This window comes from Pleuronectes platessa, chromosome 16, assembly GCF_947347685.1.
Source record: "Pleuronectes platessa chromosome 16, fPlePla1.1, whole genome shotgun sequence".
In the NCBI taxonomy this organism is placed as follows: domain Eukaryota; kingdom Metazoa; phylum Chordata; class Actinopteri; order Pleuronectiformes; family Pleuronectidae; genus Pleuronectes; species Pleuronectes platessa.
The window spans coordinates 23,032,295-23,053,025 of NC_070641.1; the positions used below are offsets into that span (position 1 = coordinate 23,032,295).

Genomic DNA, 20,731 nt, shown 5'->3' on the forward strand with positions numbered 1-20,731 from the left:
AGGTCTGAAAACAGAGACAGTGATGTTTAGTTAAAGTCCTTTATTTTCACACATGAACTCAGTTTAATTTACAGTTTTATTCTTTATCCAGGTTGGAGGGCTGCAGACTGTCAGAGATCAGCTGTTCTTCTCTGGCTTCAGCTCTCAGGTCAAACCCCTCTCATCTGAGAGAACTGGATCTGAGCCTCAACAACCTGCAGGACTCAGGAGTGAAGGAGCTGTGTGGTTTTCTACAGAGTCCAACCTGTCGACTGGAGAAACTGTGGTCAGTTCACTGACTGACTTTTGTAGATCTCATATCTATAAAACAGCATTTATACACAATTTATCTCACTTTATTCTAATTTAACATAATTCCTCTTCATACCTAACCTCAATCCATTCATTAATTAATCTGTGACATTTTAATATTCAGCTACTTGTTAAAACACTGAGTTTAGTTCTGGATTTCCTAAACTGATCTGTAGGACAGAGACCGGGTCCAAATAATCTATTTGTACTGAATCAGGACTCGTTTTTAGTCCAACATGTCTGATTTCATATTTATCTTCCATGTTATGAGTCTGTGCTCACATGAATATGTGTCTGTTATTTTCACACATAAACTCAGTTTAATTTAAAGTTTTATTCTTTATCCAGGTTGTGGAGCTGCAGTCTGTCAGAGATCAGCTGTTCTTCTCTGGCTTTAGCTCTGAGGTCAAACCCCTCTCATCTGAGAGGACTGGATCTGAGTCAAAACTACCTGCAGGACTCAGCAGTGAAGGAGCTGTGTGGTTTTCTACAGAGTCCAACCTGTCGACTGGAGACTCTGGGGTCAGTTCGCTAGACTGACTTTTGTAGATCTCATATCTATAAAACAGCATTTATACACAATTTATCTCACTTTATTCTAATTTAACATAATTCCTCTTCATACATAACCTCAATCCATTCATTAATTAATCTGTGACATTTTAAATATTCAGCTACTTGTTAAAACACTGAGTTTAGTTCTGGATTTCCTAAACTGATCTGTAGGACAGAGACCGGGTCCAAATAATCTATTTGTACTGAATCAGGACTCGTTTTTAGTCCAACATGTCTGAGTTCATATTTATCTTCCATGTTATGAGTCTGTGCTCACATGAATATGTGTCTGTTATTTTCACACATAAACTCAGTTTAATTTAAAGTTTTATTCTTTATCCAGGTTGTGGAGCTGCAGTCTGTCAGAGATCAGCTGTTCTTCTCTGGCTTCAGCTCTGAGGTCAAACCCCTCTCATCTGAGACTACTGAATCTGAGTGGAAACAGGCTGAAGGACTCAGCAGTGAAGGAGCTGTGTGGTTTTCTACAGAGTCCAACCTGTCGACTGGAGACTCTGTGGTCAGTTCACTGACTGACTTTTGTAGATCTCATATCTATAAAACAGCATCTATACACAATTTATCTCACTTTATTCTAATTTAACATAATTCCTCTTCATACATAACTTGATTTCATTCATTAATTAATCTGTGACATTTTAATATTCAGCTACTTGTTAAAACACTGAGTTTAGTTCTGGATTTCCTAAACTGATCTGCAGGACAGAGACCGGGTCCAAATAATCTATTTGTACTGAATCAAGACTCGTTTTTAGTCCAACATGTCTGATTTCATATTTATCTTCCATGTTATGAGTCAGTGAGACATGAATATGTGTCTGTTCACACATGAACTAAGTTTAATTTACGGTTAAGTTTTATTCTTTATCCAGGTTAGGGAGCTGCAGACTGTCAGAGATCAGCTGTTCTTCTCTGGCTTCAGCTCTGAGGTCAAACCCCTCTCATCTGAGAGAACTGGATCTGAGTGACAACGACCTGCAGGACTCAGGAGTGAAGGAGCTGCTTGATCTAAAGCAGAGTCCAACGTGTTGTCTGGAGACTTTGAGGTCAGTTCACTCACTTTGAGACAGTGTGTGTCCTCAAAGACAGTTTGTGTCCTCAAAGTCAGTGAGACAGTGTGCGTCTTGAGAGTCAGTGTGTTTCCTTAGAGACAGTGAGACAGTGTGTGTCTTCAGAGTCAGTGAAACAGTGTGTGTCCTCAGAGTCAGTGAGACAGTGTGTGTCTTCAGAGTCAGTGTGACAGTGTGTGTCCTCAGAGTCAGTATTTGTCCTCAGTGACAGTGAGACAGTGTGTGTCCTCAGAGTTAGTGTGTGTCCTCAGAGACAGTGAGACAGTGTGTGTCCTCAGAGACAGTGAGACAGTGTGTGTCTTCTTCTCTTCCACTCGTCTTGTTAGTAGTTATTTATCTCGTTCACACGTTATTATGTCGTGGTCATGTAATATATTTTTAACAGATGCCACCAGGGGGCGCTGTAACTTACACATTGACACGATCCAGATGTTTTACCAGCTGTTCTTCCTGCATTTAGCGGCTGTGACTGAGTTTCTTTTATTCTGGATCATGTGTTTTTTCTCCTCTGATTTTTATTATAGAACAGTTTGATCCTAGCTCTGCTGTCAGTCAAACTGTCCAAGTCTGTGATTGATCATACTCAGTAAACCCCGCCCCTTTTATGTGCACGCTCAGATCTCGATGAGGAAAACCTGAGTTAACTTAACGAGTTGATAACCAGCGTCATGTGACCACTAAGCCTGACTGTGTCTGTCAGGTTCAGTTGAGCTGATCTCAGAAAGATCTCCTGGACATGTAGAAGTGTCTTCGTAGTTCAGGCCTCAGTGTTTCCTCAGTGAAGCTGTGAGAGGACAATGAGGACAGACGTCAGGATTGGACAGAGACACAGAGAGACAACAGTCGGCCAATCAGACGAGCCCCAAGCTGCTTGGGATCATGTGACTGAGTTGACGTGAAGACATCAGTTGTTGTTGTTTTCATGTGAACAGGAAGTGAAGCTGGACCACAGCTGACAGCCTCACACGAGGGACAGAGACGGTGTCGTCTTCCTCTGATCTGAGACAGTTTGTCCTCTCATTTCATCAGTGAAGAACTGATCAGGTGGATCTTTGTCACAGCTCTGAGATCAGTGGGACTGAAGCCTCTCCTCATCACATGGTAACCAGGAGCTCTTTATACAGAGCAGAACCTCTGCTGAGGTCCATCTGTCTCCTCTGGTCCCAGTTTGTCAGAAGCAGATGTTCATCAACACACAGTGAAACATGGCTTCACCTGTAACAGCAGTAAATCCAGCTCTCAGGTGTGCACTCTGCACTTTGACATGCAGAGGACACACACTGAGCTCTTAGCGTGTTCATTCCAACACGTGAACATGAAGCAGAGAGGAAGCTGCTCCACCTCTGAACAGGACTGAAGTCCCTGCTGCTCTTTCTACTGGATGAGCTGCATCACTGACTCACAGCTGAAGAAGTGAGTCTCTGTGACACTGATGTCTTCTTTTCTCAACAGCTGGAGGTGAGTGTGAAGAGGACAGTGTGTGTGGACGGAGGCTGAGCTGTGTCCTGAGGATCCAGAGGCTGAAGCAGCAGCAGCTTGTGTGTAGTCTCCAATCTACACAACCCCTAATCTGCATGTGTTTGTGAGATGAAGCCGGAGCACCTGGAGAAAACACGGGGAGAACATGCAGACTCCACACAGGAAGACCCCATCTGAACCGGATTCAAACCAGCAACCTCCCTGCTCTGATTGTGTTTATTCACATGAAGTTTGTGTTTATTGAAATGAAACAACACAAGCAGAATATATATACCCTCTATAAAGAGTCACATACAGTGTGTTTAAGTTTGTCTTTATTATTGTCCACCTTTGTCCCTCAGTATGTCTCCATGTGTGTAGAACCAGATTCTGTGTATATGTTTGTTTATGATCTTAAAGTTCCTGGATTCACGTCACAAATTGATTTAGTTCAACACAAAGTTCAACACATTGAAATCACTTTAAGTTTAAAATCAGAGTTTTGTCTTTGACACAAAAGATCAAAACTCTGGACTTAAAAATGGGACGTTTTCATTTCTGCATCAGGTGCAGAGCGGTGGTGGCTTTTCTACTTTTGACCCACAGGTGGCGCTGCAGTATAACAGCAGCACATCCCAGTCAAAGCCTTTATATTCAGTCTATGAGTCAAACACATGGATCATTTCCTCTGTGACCAACCAGATGTAACGAGAAGAAAAACATCTCAGAGAGAAAAGTTGTGTTTCTACTTGTCTCTGCTTTAATGCTCAATAAACATCCTTCCACCGACTTCACTGGAATCATGACTCAGCTTTTCTTTCCTCTTCAAACAAACTGGTGGAAACATCTCGTCCTTGGTGCAGGTAAAAGAACAAAATCACCAGTTTGACATAATGGAAACAAGCAGAAGAAAAGTGAAGAGTCTTGTTGTACGTTCTCGACCACCACCTCAGAACAACCACCAGGGGGAGACTGTAGCAGGCCTCTTGGAACAGCAGCATGCTGGGATATAATTGATGATAGGAGGTTCCCAGCAAAGACAAGGGACAGAAAGTGTCTGAGAGATGATGTCCTGAAGACAGTGGACATGTTGGACCTGTTGTGTTGAACAGTTTGTGTTATTTTGTGGAGACACTTGTCTCAACATGATGGTTTCACTTCCTGTTCAAGTCCGTCTCAGTTCTTTGTGACTTCAGGATAAGAAATGTTTGACAGAGTCAGTTCCTGACAGGCTCAAGTTCTCACTGTGTGGAGAGGTCATCATGTGACTTTGTGATGATCCTCAACACACGTGTGTCCGTGTAACATGTGACTGTGATGCCATGTTCATGAACATGCTGCTCTAACATCTGTCCAGCAGATGTTGAAGCTCTAAGGTCCACTTCCTCTGCAGCAGAGTGAGACCATCATCTCTTCATGGAGCTGTGCACCAGGCTGGTGTCATGTGACCAAACACAATGTGTGAACAACACGTCGTCCAAAGGATCCGTTAGAATTCCATCAAACACATTTATGGAATATACTTTATACTTATAAGGAAAAGCTTGTGCTCGTAATGAGTTTCTACATCTGATCAATATGTCTCAATATAAACATTCTTTATCAGTTGATTTCATTCATTCACCAAACAAAACCATTTAAATGCAAAACACAAAACCTCTGATCCTGAATGTAAAGGAGCAGAAATCAGTAGTTTCAGCTTCAGTTTAGTGTTTGGTTACATTAAGGTTCAAGTTTAACACTACTCTCTCTCTCTCTCGGTGCATGCTGGGAGTTTGTTGCGTGAGTGAGTGTCGGAGCGAGTGCGTTTTTCGTTCTTATTTTCTCTTTATTTGTAGTCAATGTTATATTTTTTGAATCACATATCACATTAGAGTCACAGTAGTTTATTTTCTGGTGGTTTGGGTCTCTCTCTGGGTGTTGTTCCCCTCACCAGCGTCTTGCTGGTGTAGCGATGGCCGTCATGGCCAGTGGGAATTTTAAATCACTTACACGTAAACACGGGGTTAAGATTTGTGTGAGTTTCCCCTGCAGCGTGGAGAGCATCGGTCTCGCTGTGGGGGAGAAGGTCGGTCACAGCTGTGTGGTGTCAGCGGCCCGGATGAACAGCGCCGTGGTCGTGTTTTTGGACCGCGTGGAGAAGGTGCACTCTGTGGTCGAGACAGGTATCACCGTGAACGGCTGTTTTGTACAGGTACTGCCTTTGTCCCAACCCGCTACCAAGGTGGTCCTGTCCAATGTCCCTCCGTTCATCACCGATGAGTTCCTCAGCAGAGAGCTGTCCAGACATGGGAAGGTAGCGTCCCCGATAAGGAAGTTGTTGTCTTGATGTAAGTCTCCGTTACTGAAGCACGTAGTGTCCCACCGCAGACAGCTCTACATGATACTTAACAACCGGAACGAGGAGCTCAACCTCCGCTTCCATGTTAAAGTAGATGATTATGACTACGTGATTTTCGCCACTTCATCGGTGATGAAGTGTTTCGGGTGCGGAGAGGAGGGACACACGGTGAGAGCCTGTCCGAAGCGGAGTGACCCGGCTCCGCCCGGTCCTGATGCGGCTACGAGCGCTGGGGCGGGGGCCCCGAGGCTCCTCCGGTACCGGAGCGACAGGGACCCGCTGCCCGGCGAGGGGCTGGCCGGTCCCTCCGGGGGGCCGGTGTTCCAGTTTAACTGGCGGGCATGGCTTCTGGCGACATTCCAGATGTTGAGGCTGTTTTTCAGAGCCGGTGGCAGATTCGTCATTTTCACAAAGCGCCTGTGTGTGAAGTGCGGTGATCTACTGAAGGTCTTGCTGAAATAAAAATCCTACAAAAACCCTTCACGAGTTCATGTGTCCGTGTCAGCATCACGTTGAGACCGCAATAAGCATTTAAATGGTAAAAAAAAAAAAAAATAGTAAAAAAACCTTGAACGGGATTCGTAACAACAAGCTGAAACACTATAAGCTTCTAGCCTGATGACGATCTCACTACGCCACCGAGTCGCTGAAATTTGCATCGCGCGTTAGATAAATGTCTCGTTCTTTGCTTTGTCAGCTGTATATCACCAGATGTGCTTTAAGGTAACGCCCATGTCATCTGGTGATAGTCCGAACACAGAATAAACGCTTTAAACGTAATACCAGGCTTTACAAATCCGACGCTCCTCTTCATAGGAGACACAGGGAGCATTGAAGAACACACACGCGTCACCAGCTCCACTCGAAGTGCTTTTGTTTGTCGCTGGTGATCATTACAACGCGCACACACCCAACAACAGGTACATGTAAACATCCCTCACATCAACAAGGCGGAAGCTCGAGCGGTGTTTTCATGAGTTAAGTTGGTGAACGTGCTTCTAATGGACGTGTGGAGCTTCATGTGTCCTCCTGTGGCTGCTGGTTAAAGTCAGCGGACGGTTATTTTTATTGGGATGATTTAGGTGTCGGTAGTCCTGACTGTGAGCGTCACGTGTTCTACTGAGCACAAGGAGCGAGCCGAGAGGAGAAGGAGGAAACAGAAACTCCAGCTCGGTACAAACCACCTGCAGCTTCTGCTCTGATCATGAAGCAGCTGATCTCTGAGCAGATGTGACCAGAGAAGCTCTGTGTTTCCACTGTTCCACAGAGTCACTGACCGTCTGTTTCACGGTGAAGAGCTCAAGTCTCAGTCACTGCCCGTGTCTCTGAGCGAGTATGTGGCGGAGCGCAGGGGGTGTGTGTGTGTAGCTCAGTTGACCAATCCTGCTCGAGACTGAGGTTAGGCCCGCCTTTCTCATTAGCATAAGGACACTGAAATCGAAAAATAAAAGTTGGAATAAATGTGGAAATAAATAAATAAATGTGGAAATAAATAAATAAATGTGGAAATAAATGCAGAATTAAATGAATCAATGTCTTAAACTTATTTCCACATTTATTAATTTATTATTATTAATTTATATTAATATATTTCAGTGTCCTTATGCTGGTGCAGAGTAAACTGTTTCCAGTGTTCACCCAGAGAGCTGCTGGACTGGCACCACACCGTGCAGGTAGAGCGTCACTCCTATGATACACACACACGGTGAATGTCAGATCTCTAGAGCTGCTTTCAGTCATGCACCGAACTCTAGATGTTCTCTGGAGCGGCTCTGGAGTGAAGAATCTCCTGCTGTGGTGAAAGACAACTTGTAAACAAAGTTCTGAGGGACCTTCATATCTGATGATGTATTTTAATCTCAGTTTTAAAAGGCAGATCATCATTACGTTACCTTGCAGTTAACTACCTCATCCTTTGTGGTCTTGCAGATGGTTCTGTTCTCTGTGGTGCCTGTCACGGCGGGTCTGAACGCCCGCTGGTTCGGTCCGAAGGTCACAGAGGTCATGTTCCAGATGAGGCAGGTGGAGACGGAGCACGGCCTGGGGAACCAGATCGGCCGCGGCAGCCTGAGAGCAGCGTACGCCAAACTCAAAGAGCAGGACCCGAAGTACCGAGCGTCCAGGAGCACGTTCCTCCGGTACCACGGGCTGTCCAGCCTCTGCGCCCTGATCGGGTTCCTCTGCACCACCGTCAACTTGATCTACACGGCTCTGAAGCTATCCACCATCTAGAGGAAGAAGCAGATTTCAGCATGTGAAAATTATCTTTTTTCTGGAGTCATCTCAGTATTTTTCTGTGCCTTTGATAATTACAATTTCATTCTGTTCATCATTATCTAATTGATCCTGTCTCATAAAACCGGATGTTCTTTTTCTGTGAACTGTGATTGTGAGATTAAACACATGCTCTGTTTTATTCTGCTTCCACTGATAATCTCCTTCCTGTTTGGTTTCCTCTGGGTCTTTAAAGCCCTGAAACCAAACCCTGGCTCCCTCGAACAGATCGGTCTGGACAGAACCAGGACGGTGAGCGAACCCAGGCCCAGCAGACACTGGGCCTGGATTTGGAATAGGAACATTTTTTAATTTAATTACCAGTGATGCACCGGAGAATCAGCCTCGCATGCAGAGAGCAGTGTGTCTGCTGGCCGGCTGCAGGGTGAGCGAGGCACAGCTTCAGTCTCTGCACTTATGGATGAAGGCAGGGATCACAGATGTTACTCTGACAGATGTGAGCTCATCGTGAAGAGAAGGACTGATTTCCTGAAACTTGCTTTGTAGCAGCAGAGCTGAATCAGTCCTTTGGTTTGACGGTGAAACCATTCAAACCCAGTAATATCCATCTCAAACACACACCTACACTGGTACTGGTCTTGAAGGTCTCTGCAAACTGACACCGTCCATTATTAACTGAATACATGATCCTAAGTTTGTTATCTACATCATAACGTCACAATAAAACATGAACTGTGAACCAGTTCATCTTCATGGGTATGAGCTGGACTTTGAACTGGGTGATTTCAAGAGTGAACTGGTTCAACAGGGAGAAGGAGCACGAGGACAGGGAGCGGTCGGACTCCATTTTCACCTGGATGAGCAGAAGGAAGGAAAGTGAGCAGGTGAGTGTGAACACAACTTTCTGAAAGTTTCACTGTGTCACTCTCACACCTGCTGTTAACATCCGTCTGCTGATCACATGACTCTAAGTTTGTCAGTTCACACCTGGTGACAGACGTCATGTGATCGGATCCCAGAGACAGATGTGAACAGCAGGTCTGGATCAAAGAGCCTTCAAAGGACTAATTAACAGAGTTAACTCACAGTTTCACTTTTTATCTTCATTTGTTCATCAAGTGTTTAATAACACAACTTGTTTTCACAATCATACGTTACAGCAGTGGTCACCAACCAGTGGAGAGTCTTCACTGGATCCCAGTAAAGCTCTGGACTCATTGGCTGAGGTGTGAGTACACACACACACACACACACACGCACACACACAGAGACACACACACACACACACACACACAGAGACACACACACACACACACACACTCAGAGTAATGTGATTTCCAGTAACTGCAGAGCGGAGGAGGAGCCTCAAGTGAAAGTGAAAGTGTTCAGACTGGCTGTGGTGTGAGGACACACACACACACACACACACAAACACACGCACACACACACACAAACACACACACACACACACACACACACACATAACTTCTTGTATATAAGAAGTCCTGGTTACTCAAACAAATACCAGTAGTAGGGGAGAGCGAGTTAATGTGGGACATCGGGTAATGTGAGGAACCCCCTGTACGCAACGGTACACATTCGTGGTCATGTGACCATTATGTTTTCAAGCCCCTCCCATTCCCCCCTTGCCATGAAGGAGAAGTTGGTGCTGGTGCTGTGGAAAGTATGGTTTTTCACAAAAATGTGTTTTTTGCATGTTAAAGTAAATTTTCTTGCTTTGAACTTAATCAACTGTTGTGTCAAAACAAATTGATTCAGGTAGAAAAACTTATATCATACATGTTGATGAACGTCCAACATATAAAACGATGTGATTGATGCTAGCTAAAGATTAGCCTGAATTGCTAAGAGATGTTGTTTTTTCTAAAACGGTGGCTTCGGGGTAAAGTGAGACATGACGCGCAAGTTAAGTTTAGTCTTTAACATATTTTAGTGTAATATTACATTACATATGTTTTATTTTTAATGTCATAAACATTGTAGAAAAGCCATCATGCCAAGAAACTATACACCAGGAAGACAACCTGGAGCCAAACACCCCTCGCAGAGATGGAGAGTGCAGCCGCTGAGGTCATGCAAGGAAAGAAGTTCTTAAGAAAAGCTGGAAGGGAGAGAAATATTGATAAGACAACCATCAAAAGATTCATAAAGAAAAAAGAGAAAGGGGGTGTAAAATCAGTAGCCTGGGGTGCAGTAGCTGAGGTAAAGAGAATATTCACAGATGAGATGGAGGAGGAGCCAAACACTTGAAACAACTAGCTGACCAGTTCCATGGCCTTGATCCAGTTAAGTGCCGTGAACTGGAATTTGAATACGCAGAGAAAAACAATATCCCTTTCCCTGCCAATTGGACAGAGAAACAATGTGCAGGTAAGCTAGGGTGTGCAAGAGATCACATGAATCATAATAATCATAAATGTGCCTAATTGACCAATCCCCATGATTCTGTTACTAGTCCGATATTTGTGATTGTCAATCTAGCTGTCAGGATTTTAACTATTACACCATGTGTTGTTAAGGTAGTTTTAAAGTGGAAATACTAAGTGGATCACTTTACCCCCTTGATTTCTCTGGTCTGTCTCACATTACCCCGATCTCCCCTACTAACTATGAAGCCCTGCATCTATTTAAAGATAAAACATTTAAAAAATAAATGAATTGATTCAGTCGACAGAAATGCTGGAGTGCTTTTATTTGGAAAGGGGTCGGCTACAGGATGTGTTGCAAATATTTTTTTGACGTTTTAAACAGATAAACATTGAAACTGGTGTGAAAGATCATTTCACTGTGTTCTGCTGTAAACTGAGCAAAGAACCAGAAGGAAATAGACCAGACCTTGAATATCTAGAAGAGCAGCGTGGCCTGAACCACAACTGAGCCGCAGCCGGTGCAACATGGACGAGGACATTTCAGAGCAAGTTGGACCCTCACACACAAAGTAAGAGACCTGCTACAAACATGTGAACCTCCAAACTGAATCCTCACAGAATGAACCAGTGAATGATGTGTTCTGAATAAAAACATGTTTGTGTTTGCAGACGTCAGGACCAGAGACTGAGAGCAGAGTCTCCAGGGTCCAGCTGTCTGTCTCTGAAGAGTGACCAGTCCAGATTAGACCCTCCAAACTTCAGTAAAGAACCTGGACCCTCACACACAGAGTAAGAGACTGTTTCTATTGGGACCTGCTCTGAAGAGGATCTAGTTTCCTCTAGTGTGGCCCCTGCATTAGGATACAGCTTCATTGAAGTTGGTGACTAATCTCTCAGAATCACTCAAAGAGCTCAGACCTCCACCAAGAACTAACACGCTCCTTATGAAACCACTTTGAAATCCACTAGAGACCAATTTGAACCCCCCCCCCCCCTCCGACCACAAGCTTCCACCAAGTTTACTGGTAATCTGTTGTTTTTTATAATCCCACTAACGAACCAACCAACACACAAACATACTGGGTGAAAACAAAACCTCCTTGACAGAAGTGATGACAACCTGTGACTGTGACATGTGAGTTATCAGGACATGTCTTCACAGGGAGAGGAAGAGGAGTCATGTTTCTGAGGAGGAGCAGACGTCCTGCTGTGCTTCGTGTCAGGACGTCCTGAAAGATCTAGTCTCCACCAGCTGTGGACACTGGTTCTGCAGACAGTGCATCACCTCATACTGGGACCAGTCTGGTTCTTCAGGAGACTCCTTATGTCCCCAGTGTGGACAAAGATCCAGAACAGGAGCTGGAGGTCAGACAGCCGGTCAGAGCAGCACTGTACATGTGTCTGCTGATGTCTTCACTTCTGACAACAGCACATGTGGTTTTATTTTGTTCCTTCATACAGCATCAACATTTAACATCGTTAGAAAAGCACAAAGTTAAAAAGCTTTTATTTTCTGTAGTTTTTCTGTATCTGATGAAAACAATCAGCAGATTCTCAGATTCTCTGTCTCTCACATTGTTTCTTGTCTTTCAGCAGATCGTGGTCTGCAGGAGGTTTCAGATGAACATAGGCTCAGTGTGAGGAGGAGATGTGAACATGTGACTGAAGGAAGTGATGAAACAGGAAGTAGAACCCTCCTCAACAGGATCTACACTGAGCTCCACATCACAGAGGGACAGAGTGAAGAGGTTAATACTCAACATGAGGTGAGGCAGCTTGAGACGGCTTCCAAGATGAAGATCCTCCAGGACACTCCCATCAAGGTCCACGACATCTTTAAAGCCTACACTGACCAGCAGAGCAGCATCAGAGTCGTCCTGACCAACGGCGTCGCTGGCGTTGGAAAAACCTTCTCGGTGCAGAAGTTCACTCTGGACTGGGCAGAGGGTTTAGAGAACCAGGATGTGGGTCTGCTGGCTGTGCTTTCGTTCAGGGAGCTGAACCTGGTGAAGGACCAGCAGCACAGTCTTCTCACGCTGCTCCATGTTTTCCATCCAGCGTTACAGAAGCTCACTGCAGAGACGCTCGCTGTCTGTAAACCTTTGTTCATCTTTGACGGCCTGGATGAAAGCAGACCTTCTCTGGACTTCAACCACAGGGAGCTTGTGTCTGAGGTCACACAGAGGTCATCAGTCAACGTGCTGCTGACAAACCTCATCCGGGGGAATCTGCTTCCCTCGGCTCTCGTCTGGATAACCTCCAGACCTGCGGCAGCCAATCAGATCCCTTCTTCATGTGTTGACAGGGTCACAGAAGTACGAGGCTTCACTGAGGCCCAGAAGGAGGAGTACTTCAGGAGGAGATTCAGGGATGAAGAGCTGTGCAGCAGAATCATCTCACACATCAAGACGTCCAGGAGCCTCCACATCATGTGTCAAATCCCAGTCTTCTGCTGGATCAGTGCTACAGTTCTGGAGCACATGTTGACCACAGACCAGAGAGGAGAGCTGCCCAAGACCCTGACTGACCTGTACTCACACTTCCTGCTGGTTCAGACAAAGAGGAAGAACAACAAGTACGGTGAGGGACATGAGACGACTCCACAGCAGCTGACGGAGGCTGACAGGGACGTTCTCCTGAAGCTGGGGAGGCTGGCACTTAAACATCTGGAGGAAGGAAACATCATGTTCTACCAAGAAGACCTGGAGCAGTGTGGTCTTAATGTCACAGAGGCCTCGGTGTACTCAGGAGTTTGTACTGAGATCTTCAGAAGAGAGTGTGTGATCTTCCAGAAATCAGTCTACTGCTTTGTTCATCTGAGCGTTCAGGAGTTTCTGGCTGCAGTCTACATGTTCCACTGTTACACCAAGAGGAACAGAAAAGAACTCAACAACTTCTTGGGAACAAATTGTTACACAGTCAATACCTTGTCCCTGGATGACCTCCTGAAGAGAACCCTGAAGAAATCCCTCACCAGTACAAATGGTCATCTGGACCTGTTTGTTCGCTTCCTTCACGGCCTCAGTCTGGAGTCCAACCAGAGAGTCTTAGGAGGCCTGCTGGGTCGGACAGAGAACAATCCAGATATCATCCAGAGAATCTTAGGAGGCCTGCTGGGTTGGACAGGGAACAATCCAGAGATCATTCAGAGAATCATCAAGAACCTGAAGGAGATGAAGAGTGATAACATTTCTCCTGACAGAAGCATCAACATCTTCCACTGTCTGACTGAGATGAAGGACCACTCAGTTCATCAGCAGATGAAACAGTTCCTGACGTCAGAGAACAGATCAAAGGAGAAACTTTCTGAGATCCACTGCTCAGCTCTGGCCTACATGCTGCAGATGTCAGAGGAAGTTCTGGATGAGTTGGACCTGGAGCAGTTCAACACATCAGTCCAGGGTCGATGGAGACTGATCCCAGCTGTGAGGAACTGCAGGAAGGCTCGGTGAGTCCAGACATGATCAATAACATGTTCAATCAGTGGAGATGAGTCGTTCTTCAAATACACTCAGTGTGTGTGTGTGTAGATAGATAGATAGATATATGGATACTTTATTAATCCCGAGGGAAATTCACATGTGTGTATGTGTGTGTGTGTATACATGTACATTCTCAAGGACATGGAGATCAGAGTTAGTTTGATTGGAGAGTGTGCGTGTGTATAATAAAGTTATTATTATTATGTACATAAACATTCTCATTGTTCTCATGTACATATGAGAACAACTAGATCAGATGTGGAGAGTGAAATCCAATGTGATCACTGTGCTGGAGTTTGAGGATTCAGACATACGACCATGTGGGGAGCAAGGGAGATTATTTTGTAAACTGTATATATATATATATACAGTGCCTTGCATAAGTATTCACCCCCCTTGGACTTTTTCCCATTATGTACTGTTACTAACTGGAATTCAAATAGACTTAAATAAACTTTTTCCCGTTTGATCAACAAAACATGCATAGTACTTTGGAGGTGCAAAATAAATTTTATTGTGACACAAACAATATTGAGAACAAATAAGTTGACATCTGTTGGGTGCATAAGTATTCACCCCCCTGTGTCAATACTTGGTAGAACCCCCTTTCGCTGCAATTACAGCTGCAAGTCTTTTGGGGTATGTCTCTACCAGCTTTGCACATCTAGAGATGGAAAGGTTTGTCCATTCTTCTTGGCAAAAAAGATGAAGCTCAGTCAGATTGGATGGAGACCGTCTGTGAACCGCAATATTCAAGTCTTGCCAGAGATTCTCTATTGGATTGAGGTCTGGGCTTTGACTGGGCCATTTTAAGACATTAACATTCTTTAATCCAAACCATTCCTTTGTAGCTCTGGCTGTATGTTTAGGGTCATTGTCCTGCTGGAAGATGAACCTCCGCCCCAGTCTCAAGTCTTTTGCAGACTGCATCAGATTTTCTTCAAGGATTTCCCTGTATTTGGCTCCATCCATCTTTCCCTCTATTCTGACCAGTTTCCCTGTACCTGCTGAAGAGTTGCATCCCCACAGCATGATGCTACCACCACCATGTTTCACTGTTGGGATGGTGTGCTCAGGGTGATGGGCAGTGTTGGGTTTTCGCCACACATAGCGTTTTGCATTGAGGCCAAAAAGTTCAATTTTGGTCTCATCTGACCAGAGCACCTTCTTCCACATGTTTGCTGTGTCTCCCACATGGCTTCTGGCAAACTCCAAACGGGATTTTTTATGGATCCCTTTCAACAATAGCTTTCTTCTTGCCACTCTTCCATAAAGGCCAGATTTGTGGAGTAGACGACTAATAGTTGTCCTGTGGACAGATTCTCCCACCTCAGCTGTGGATCTCTACAACTCCTCCAGAGTAACCATGGGCCTCCTGGTTGCTTCTCTGATTAATTTTCTCCTTGTCCGACTCTTCAGTTTGGGTGGACGGCCTCCTCTTGGTAGGTTTGCGGTTGTGCCATATTCTTTCCATTTTCTTATATTGGATTTTATGGTGCTCAGAGAGATGTTCAAAGCTCTGGATATTTTTTTATAACCTAACCCTGCTTCATATTTCTCCACAACTTTCTCCCTGACCTGTTTGGTGAGCTCCTTGGTCTTCATGATGCTGTTTGTTCAGTAATGATCTCCAACAAACTCTGAGTCCGTCACAGAACAGGTGTATTTATACTGAGATTAAATTGCAGACAGGTGGACCCTATTTACTAATTATTTGACTTGCAAATGTGACTTGTGAATGCAATTGGTCGCACCAGATCTTTGTTAGGGGTTTCACAGTAAAGGGGGTGAATACATATGCACTCAACACTTTTCAGATTTTTATTTGTAAATAATTGTGAAATCCATGTAATATTTCCCCCCACTTCCAAATGATGCACTATTTTGTGTTGGTCTATTACATAAACTCACGATGAAATAAATTTTAATCTGTGGTTATACCATGACAAAATGTAGAAAAGTCCAAAGGGGGTGAATACTTATGCAAGGCACTGTATACTAGGGTGCATCAAATTGCAATGCTAAAATTAAATCTCAAAATATCAATCTGTCTGGGGCTGCATGTTCGGACACAGATAAAAATGACTTATGCAAAGTTTTGGGAAAATTCATTGAGATTTAGAGGTAGAACACAGCATGTGAAAAATATATAAATGGGCCGTTTTGGGTGTTTTCCTAGGCATTTAAAAAAACGTGAAATTGTTTTTGAGAACATTTATTTTCAATAGAACAACATTTATTTATTTAAGAACAAAAAGAACAACATTGATATTGAGTACTAGTCCTGGTCTAGCTTGCGCTTGCAGTGGTGTAGATTTGGCTGTTTACAGCGGTCATGCTCAACTGCCTGCAGCAAATTCTGCAGGTGCTCCTTCTGATGTGAGTTTTACGCCACGCTCGGCACAGTCATTTACAACATTGATGGCACGTACATTCACAGCACCCATCTGGAATGCTTCACTGGCAGCCCAATCCTCTACATCCAGTGAGAGAAAGACTGGATCGATGTGCAGCAGGTGCATGCCGAACCAGCAGTCTGGGTTGGCGAGGTCAGCCAAGCTGGTGGTCGGTGAGAGGGTTGGGAACTTTGGCTTGCCAAAGCCAGTGCCAAAGCGAAGCTGTGGGGCTCGCATGGGGAGGTCAGCCGGCATGTGCTCCAAGATGGCATCTGCAAGTGCGCGCCGCTCGCCAACTGGCACCTTGGTGCTGAAGAGTGCCAGGGGCAGCATCTCGCCTGTCAGGTACCATAGGTGCCTCTCCAGTGCCTTGATCGCTGATTCTGCAATGCGTTCGTCAACAGACTTGTACGCGTACAGGTGGTGGTAAAGTGTGAGGTCATTCCATGCGGCATCTACGGCCGAGTGACAGGTCAGCCACCACTTTGCGTAGATGTGCGTAATGAAGTTGGCAAAGGTCTGAATCTTCCGCACCTGCTGCCACGTTGTGATGGTCCCCTGAGGAAGCAACGCAATGTGCTGCTCCATCAAGGCCAGCTTGAGAATGTAGAGCAGCTTGGCCATCCACCGCGCCTTGTGAAGTGCTCCTGGCCGCTGGAAGGTAACTGGAGTGTGTGCTGCACCCAGATACACAAGACACAGCTGAACGAACTCGCGGTAGTCGCCTCGCTTGTAGTCAAGCACTCCTGCAGTGCATGCAATGAGTTCAGCACGCAACTTGCCCAGGAACGGTGGTTCGGCCTCTTCAGGAATGTAGCGGGACAATGGGCTGCTGTCCTTATGTGGCACCAGGTCCCAGTTGTACCGGAGCCGTGTAAACAATGTAACATCTGGCGAGCGGGACGTCTCAACCTTGAGGTCGGTGAAAATGTGGCTGAGGAGCACCTCCCCTATGTGGTGCCAGCACCCGGACCAGAGCAGTGGTCGACCCAGTGAGAGCTGGATAGCAATGCAGGCTGCTGTGAGATGGCCAGTGTTTGACGCGGTGGTGTCAAATGCCATGTTGACAACCTGATCGGTGCAGCACCACTCCTGCAGCAGCTTGCATGTCAGCCGGGCGATGATCATTCCGCAAGGCTCGTTAGTTCCCTTCATGTATGCTGGCACACCAAGCAGTTTGAGCCGCTCCGCATCTCCGATCACCACTGTCAGACGCTCCTCCGACTGGTGCGGATTGGTGAGCATCGGCGTCAACTTGCTGTCCCAATGCAGGGTGCAAATGGGAGGTGGTGTCCACTGCTCGTGCTGGTCCTCACTGATGGCCTGTAGAGTGTGGCGGCGCGCTCGGTCTGCTGTTGCGTAGGATGTGGAGACCTTTGCCAAATTGCCACCTGACCCCTCGATCAGGCCGCGGGTGAAGGCAGCCTGCTGCATTGGTGTGATCTTCAACCGTGTAGCAAGTGACACGAGACTCGGCCGGCTGAGGATGTCTGATGGAATGAAAGCTGTGGTGCCAGTCTTCTTACACTTGCGGGTGGGTGTGTTCTCCGCCGGTGGAGCAGCTGTTTCATCGGCGTTGCAATCCTCATCACTGTCGCTTTCCAACACCGCCATGCTGTATGTCGCAGTCATCTCCTGCTGCTCTTTGGCTAGGTATGCCTGCTGGGCTGCTTCGCACTGCTGTTGCCGCTTCACCTTGGATTGCATTTTGGCATCAAACGTTCCAAATGTGGCCACTCTGTCACCCTTCATGCTGGCCAGGAAATCGATGTCCTCCTGATTGCGGATAAGCTGCTCAGCGTTTTGAGACCAGAGCGGGAATGTGGAGTCCAGCCTGTGCTCCATTGCATCCACCAGTCGAGCTGTAGCCTCACTGGAGCGCCTGGCCTGCGGAATGTGCCGCAACTTGTTGTTAGCATCGAGAAGTGCCACCATCTTGTCGCATGCTCGACGATCACCATTGGGATATTGGCCTTCCCATAAAATGGCCGCACCTGCTCCAAAACGACCTTGGCCGCCTCAAACCGTGACAAGGCCCCGTTCAAACCTGGTCGCTTGGCATGCAGTTGTGCGTCACAGTTGTACATCATGCACCGCAAAATCTGGCGACCACTTGGCAGCTTGGCGCCAGTGATGATGGCATCTGTATGGGTGATGCTGGCACCCAGACCAAAGACCAGGCTGCGGCTGCTCGGGCGGGAGCCTAACGGTGGTGGCGTCATCTTGTGAGAGCTGGAGCCTTATGCAGGTGTTGGTGGTGTTACAACTCTACTAATCCAGCCTGGGGCTCCGCCCCACTGTGCTACGCTGTTGCCTGTTTTACACTTTTGTTTTACCCTTGTATGTTGTTCGGGACTGTGGGACTCGTTTTCAAAGTTTGCTAAAAGAAAAATTATGTGATACATTTTTTTTTAACCTGAGACTCCTGGCCTGGACTCATTTTCTGTGATGAACATATAAAAGAACATATTTTCAGTGACTGTACACTGTCGACCCCCACTACACATTTATATTATATATGTGGTGTTAGGGTCCCCTGGACCCAGGACTACGTAAAGTGATAAATTGTAAAAATCACCTCTGCTCCCACATTCCTGAACATTAACGTAAAAGTTCTCTGCCAGTTTCTGCATCTCACAAGGATTCTGTTGAATGATTACGTAATGAAAAGTTCGTAAGAAGGTTTGATGACCTGCACATGAGTCACTGCTATCCGTGTCGGCCCTGGTGGCATCCTCATACATTGGTAGTCATGCAATTTCATGATTTTTTGACATCCACATTTTGGCTGCTGATAGCCTCGATTTGGGAATGGCTGCAGATTAACTTTTTACGTAGCTGGCTGTTGGTCAATCTCATCCTCTTCTTCAAACTCAATGTCAGACTCTGATTTGATAGAAACAGGATCTTAGTATTCTCTAAACTCTTCCCCTTCATTGTATTCCAAAGATTTTCTCTCTTCAAAAATCATTTGTGGAATGAAAACAAGCCAAAATGAAATAAGAGTTATGAGGCTATTTTTAAAATGTAAGGAGTAGAAAGTCCAGATATTTGCAAGTAAATGTAAGGGGTAGGAGTAAAAAGTCGTCTGAAAAATAAATACTCCAGTAAAGTGTCGATACCCATAATTTCTACTTAAAGGGAAAATATTATGCCCATTTTATCACAAGTTGATATGGTTCCTTGTGGTCTTAATGAAATGTCTGTAACAAATTTTGGTCAAAATACATAGATACGAGCGCCCGGATTTTTGGCTACTCGAGACGAAGATACGGCTATGTGCCGTTCCACCTCTAGATCACCACGTATCGCAAAAATATTTTGCAGTTATTGTTTTTGCATGGATGATAACACTTTGAGCACCCAGACAGATCAATATGCTGAAACTCTGTTTTTTGATGCACCCTAATATATACATATATGCAGTGCTGTTCAAAAGTTTTAGGCAGGTTTGAAAAAATGCTGTTAACTAAGAAAGCTTTGAAAAATATAAATAATAATTGTTTATTTTTATCAATTTACAAAATGCAAAGTGAGCGAACAAAATAAAAATCTAAATCAAATCAATATTTGGTGTTACTACCCTTTGCCTTCAAACTAGAATCAATTCTTATAGGTACACTTGCACAAAGTCAGGGATTTTGTAGGATTATAGTCAGGTGTATGATCAACCAATTAAACAAACTGGTGCTAATGATCATCAGTTTCACATGTAGGTTGAAACATAGTCATTAACTGAAACAGAAACAGCTGTGTAGGAGGCTTCAAACTGGGTGAGGAACAAACTCTGCTACCAATGTGAGGTTGTGAAAAGAAAGTTTGATGTCACAGGTCATACACCATGGCAAGACTGAGCACAGCAACAAGACACAAGGTCATTATACTGCATCAGCAAGGTCTCTCCCAGACAAAGAGTTCAAAGCAGACTGGGGTTTCCAGATGTGCTGTTCAAGCTCTTTTGAAGAAGCACAAAGAAACGGGCAACGTTGAGGATCATAGACGCTGTGGTTGGCCAAGGAAACTTAGTGCAGCAGATGAAAAATACATCAAGCTTATTTCCCTTCGAAATCAGAATATGTCCAGCAGTGCCATCAGCTCAGAACTGGCAGAGAGCAGTGGGACCCATGTACACCCATCTACTGTCCAGAGAAGTCTGATCAGAAGTGGTCATGGAAGAGTTGCAACCAAAACTCCAAACCTCCGATACGGAAACAAGGCCAAGTGACTCAACTATGCACGACAACATAGGAACTGGGGTGCAGACAAATGGCAGCAGGTGCTCTGGACTGAAGAGTCAAAAGTTGAAATATTTGTCTGTAGAAGAAGGCAGTTTGTTCACCGAAGGGCTGGAGAGCAGTATAATAATGAGTGTCTGCAGGCAACAGTGAAGCATGGTGGAGGTTCCTTGCAAGTTTGGGGCTGCATTTCTGCAAATGGAGTTGGAGATTCGGTCAGGATTAATGGTATCCTCAATGCTGAGAAATACAGGCAGATA

General features: G+C 45.2%; 1 protein-coding gene across 19 annotated transcripts in view; it reads left to right on the plus strand.

The window, feature by feature from the left end:
* LOC128458374 (NACHT, LRR and PYD domains-containing protein 12-like) overlaps positions 1-20,731 on the plus strand; it is a 135,386-nt gene that overhangs the window by 10,065 nt on the left and 104,590 nt on the right. For 4 of the 19 annotated variants that reach the window (XM_053443181.1, XM_053443182.1, XM_053443185.1 and 1 more), the window contains exons 6-8: positions 92-265; positions 640-813; positions 1,190-1,363. In XM_053443181.1, the coding sequence (XP_053299156.1) occupies positions 92-265; positions 640-813; positions 1,190-1,363 (522 nt within the window). Of the gene's footprint in view, positions 1-91; positions 266-639; positions 814-1,189; positions 1,364-8,742; positions 8,853-9,128; positions 9,197-10,740; positions 10,928-11,027; positions 11,148-11,520; positions 11,724-11,951; positions 13,807-20,731 lie in introns of those variants that run through there. The other 15 variants (XM_053443193.1, XM_053443199.1, XM_053443195.1 and 12 more) reach the window with 13 other exon arrangements.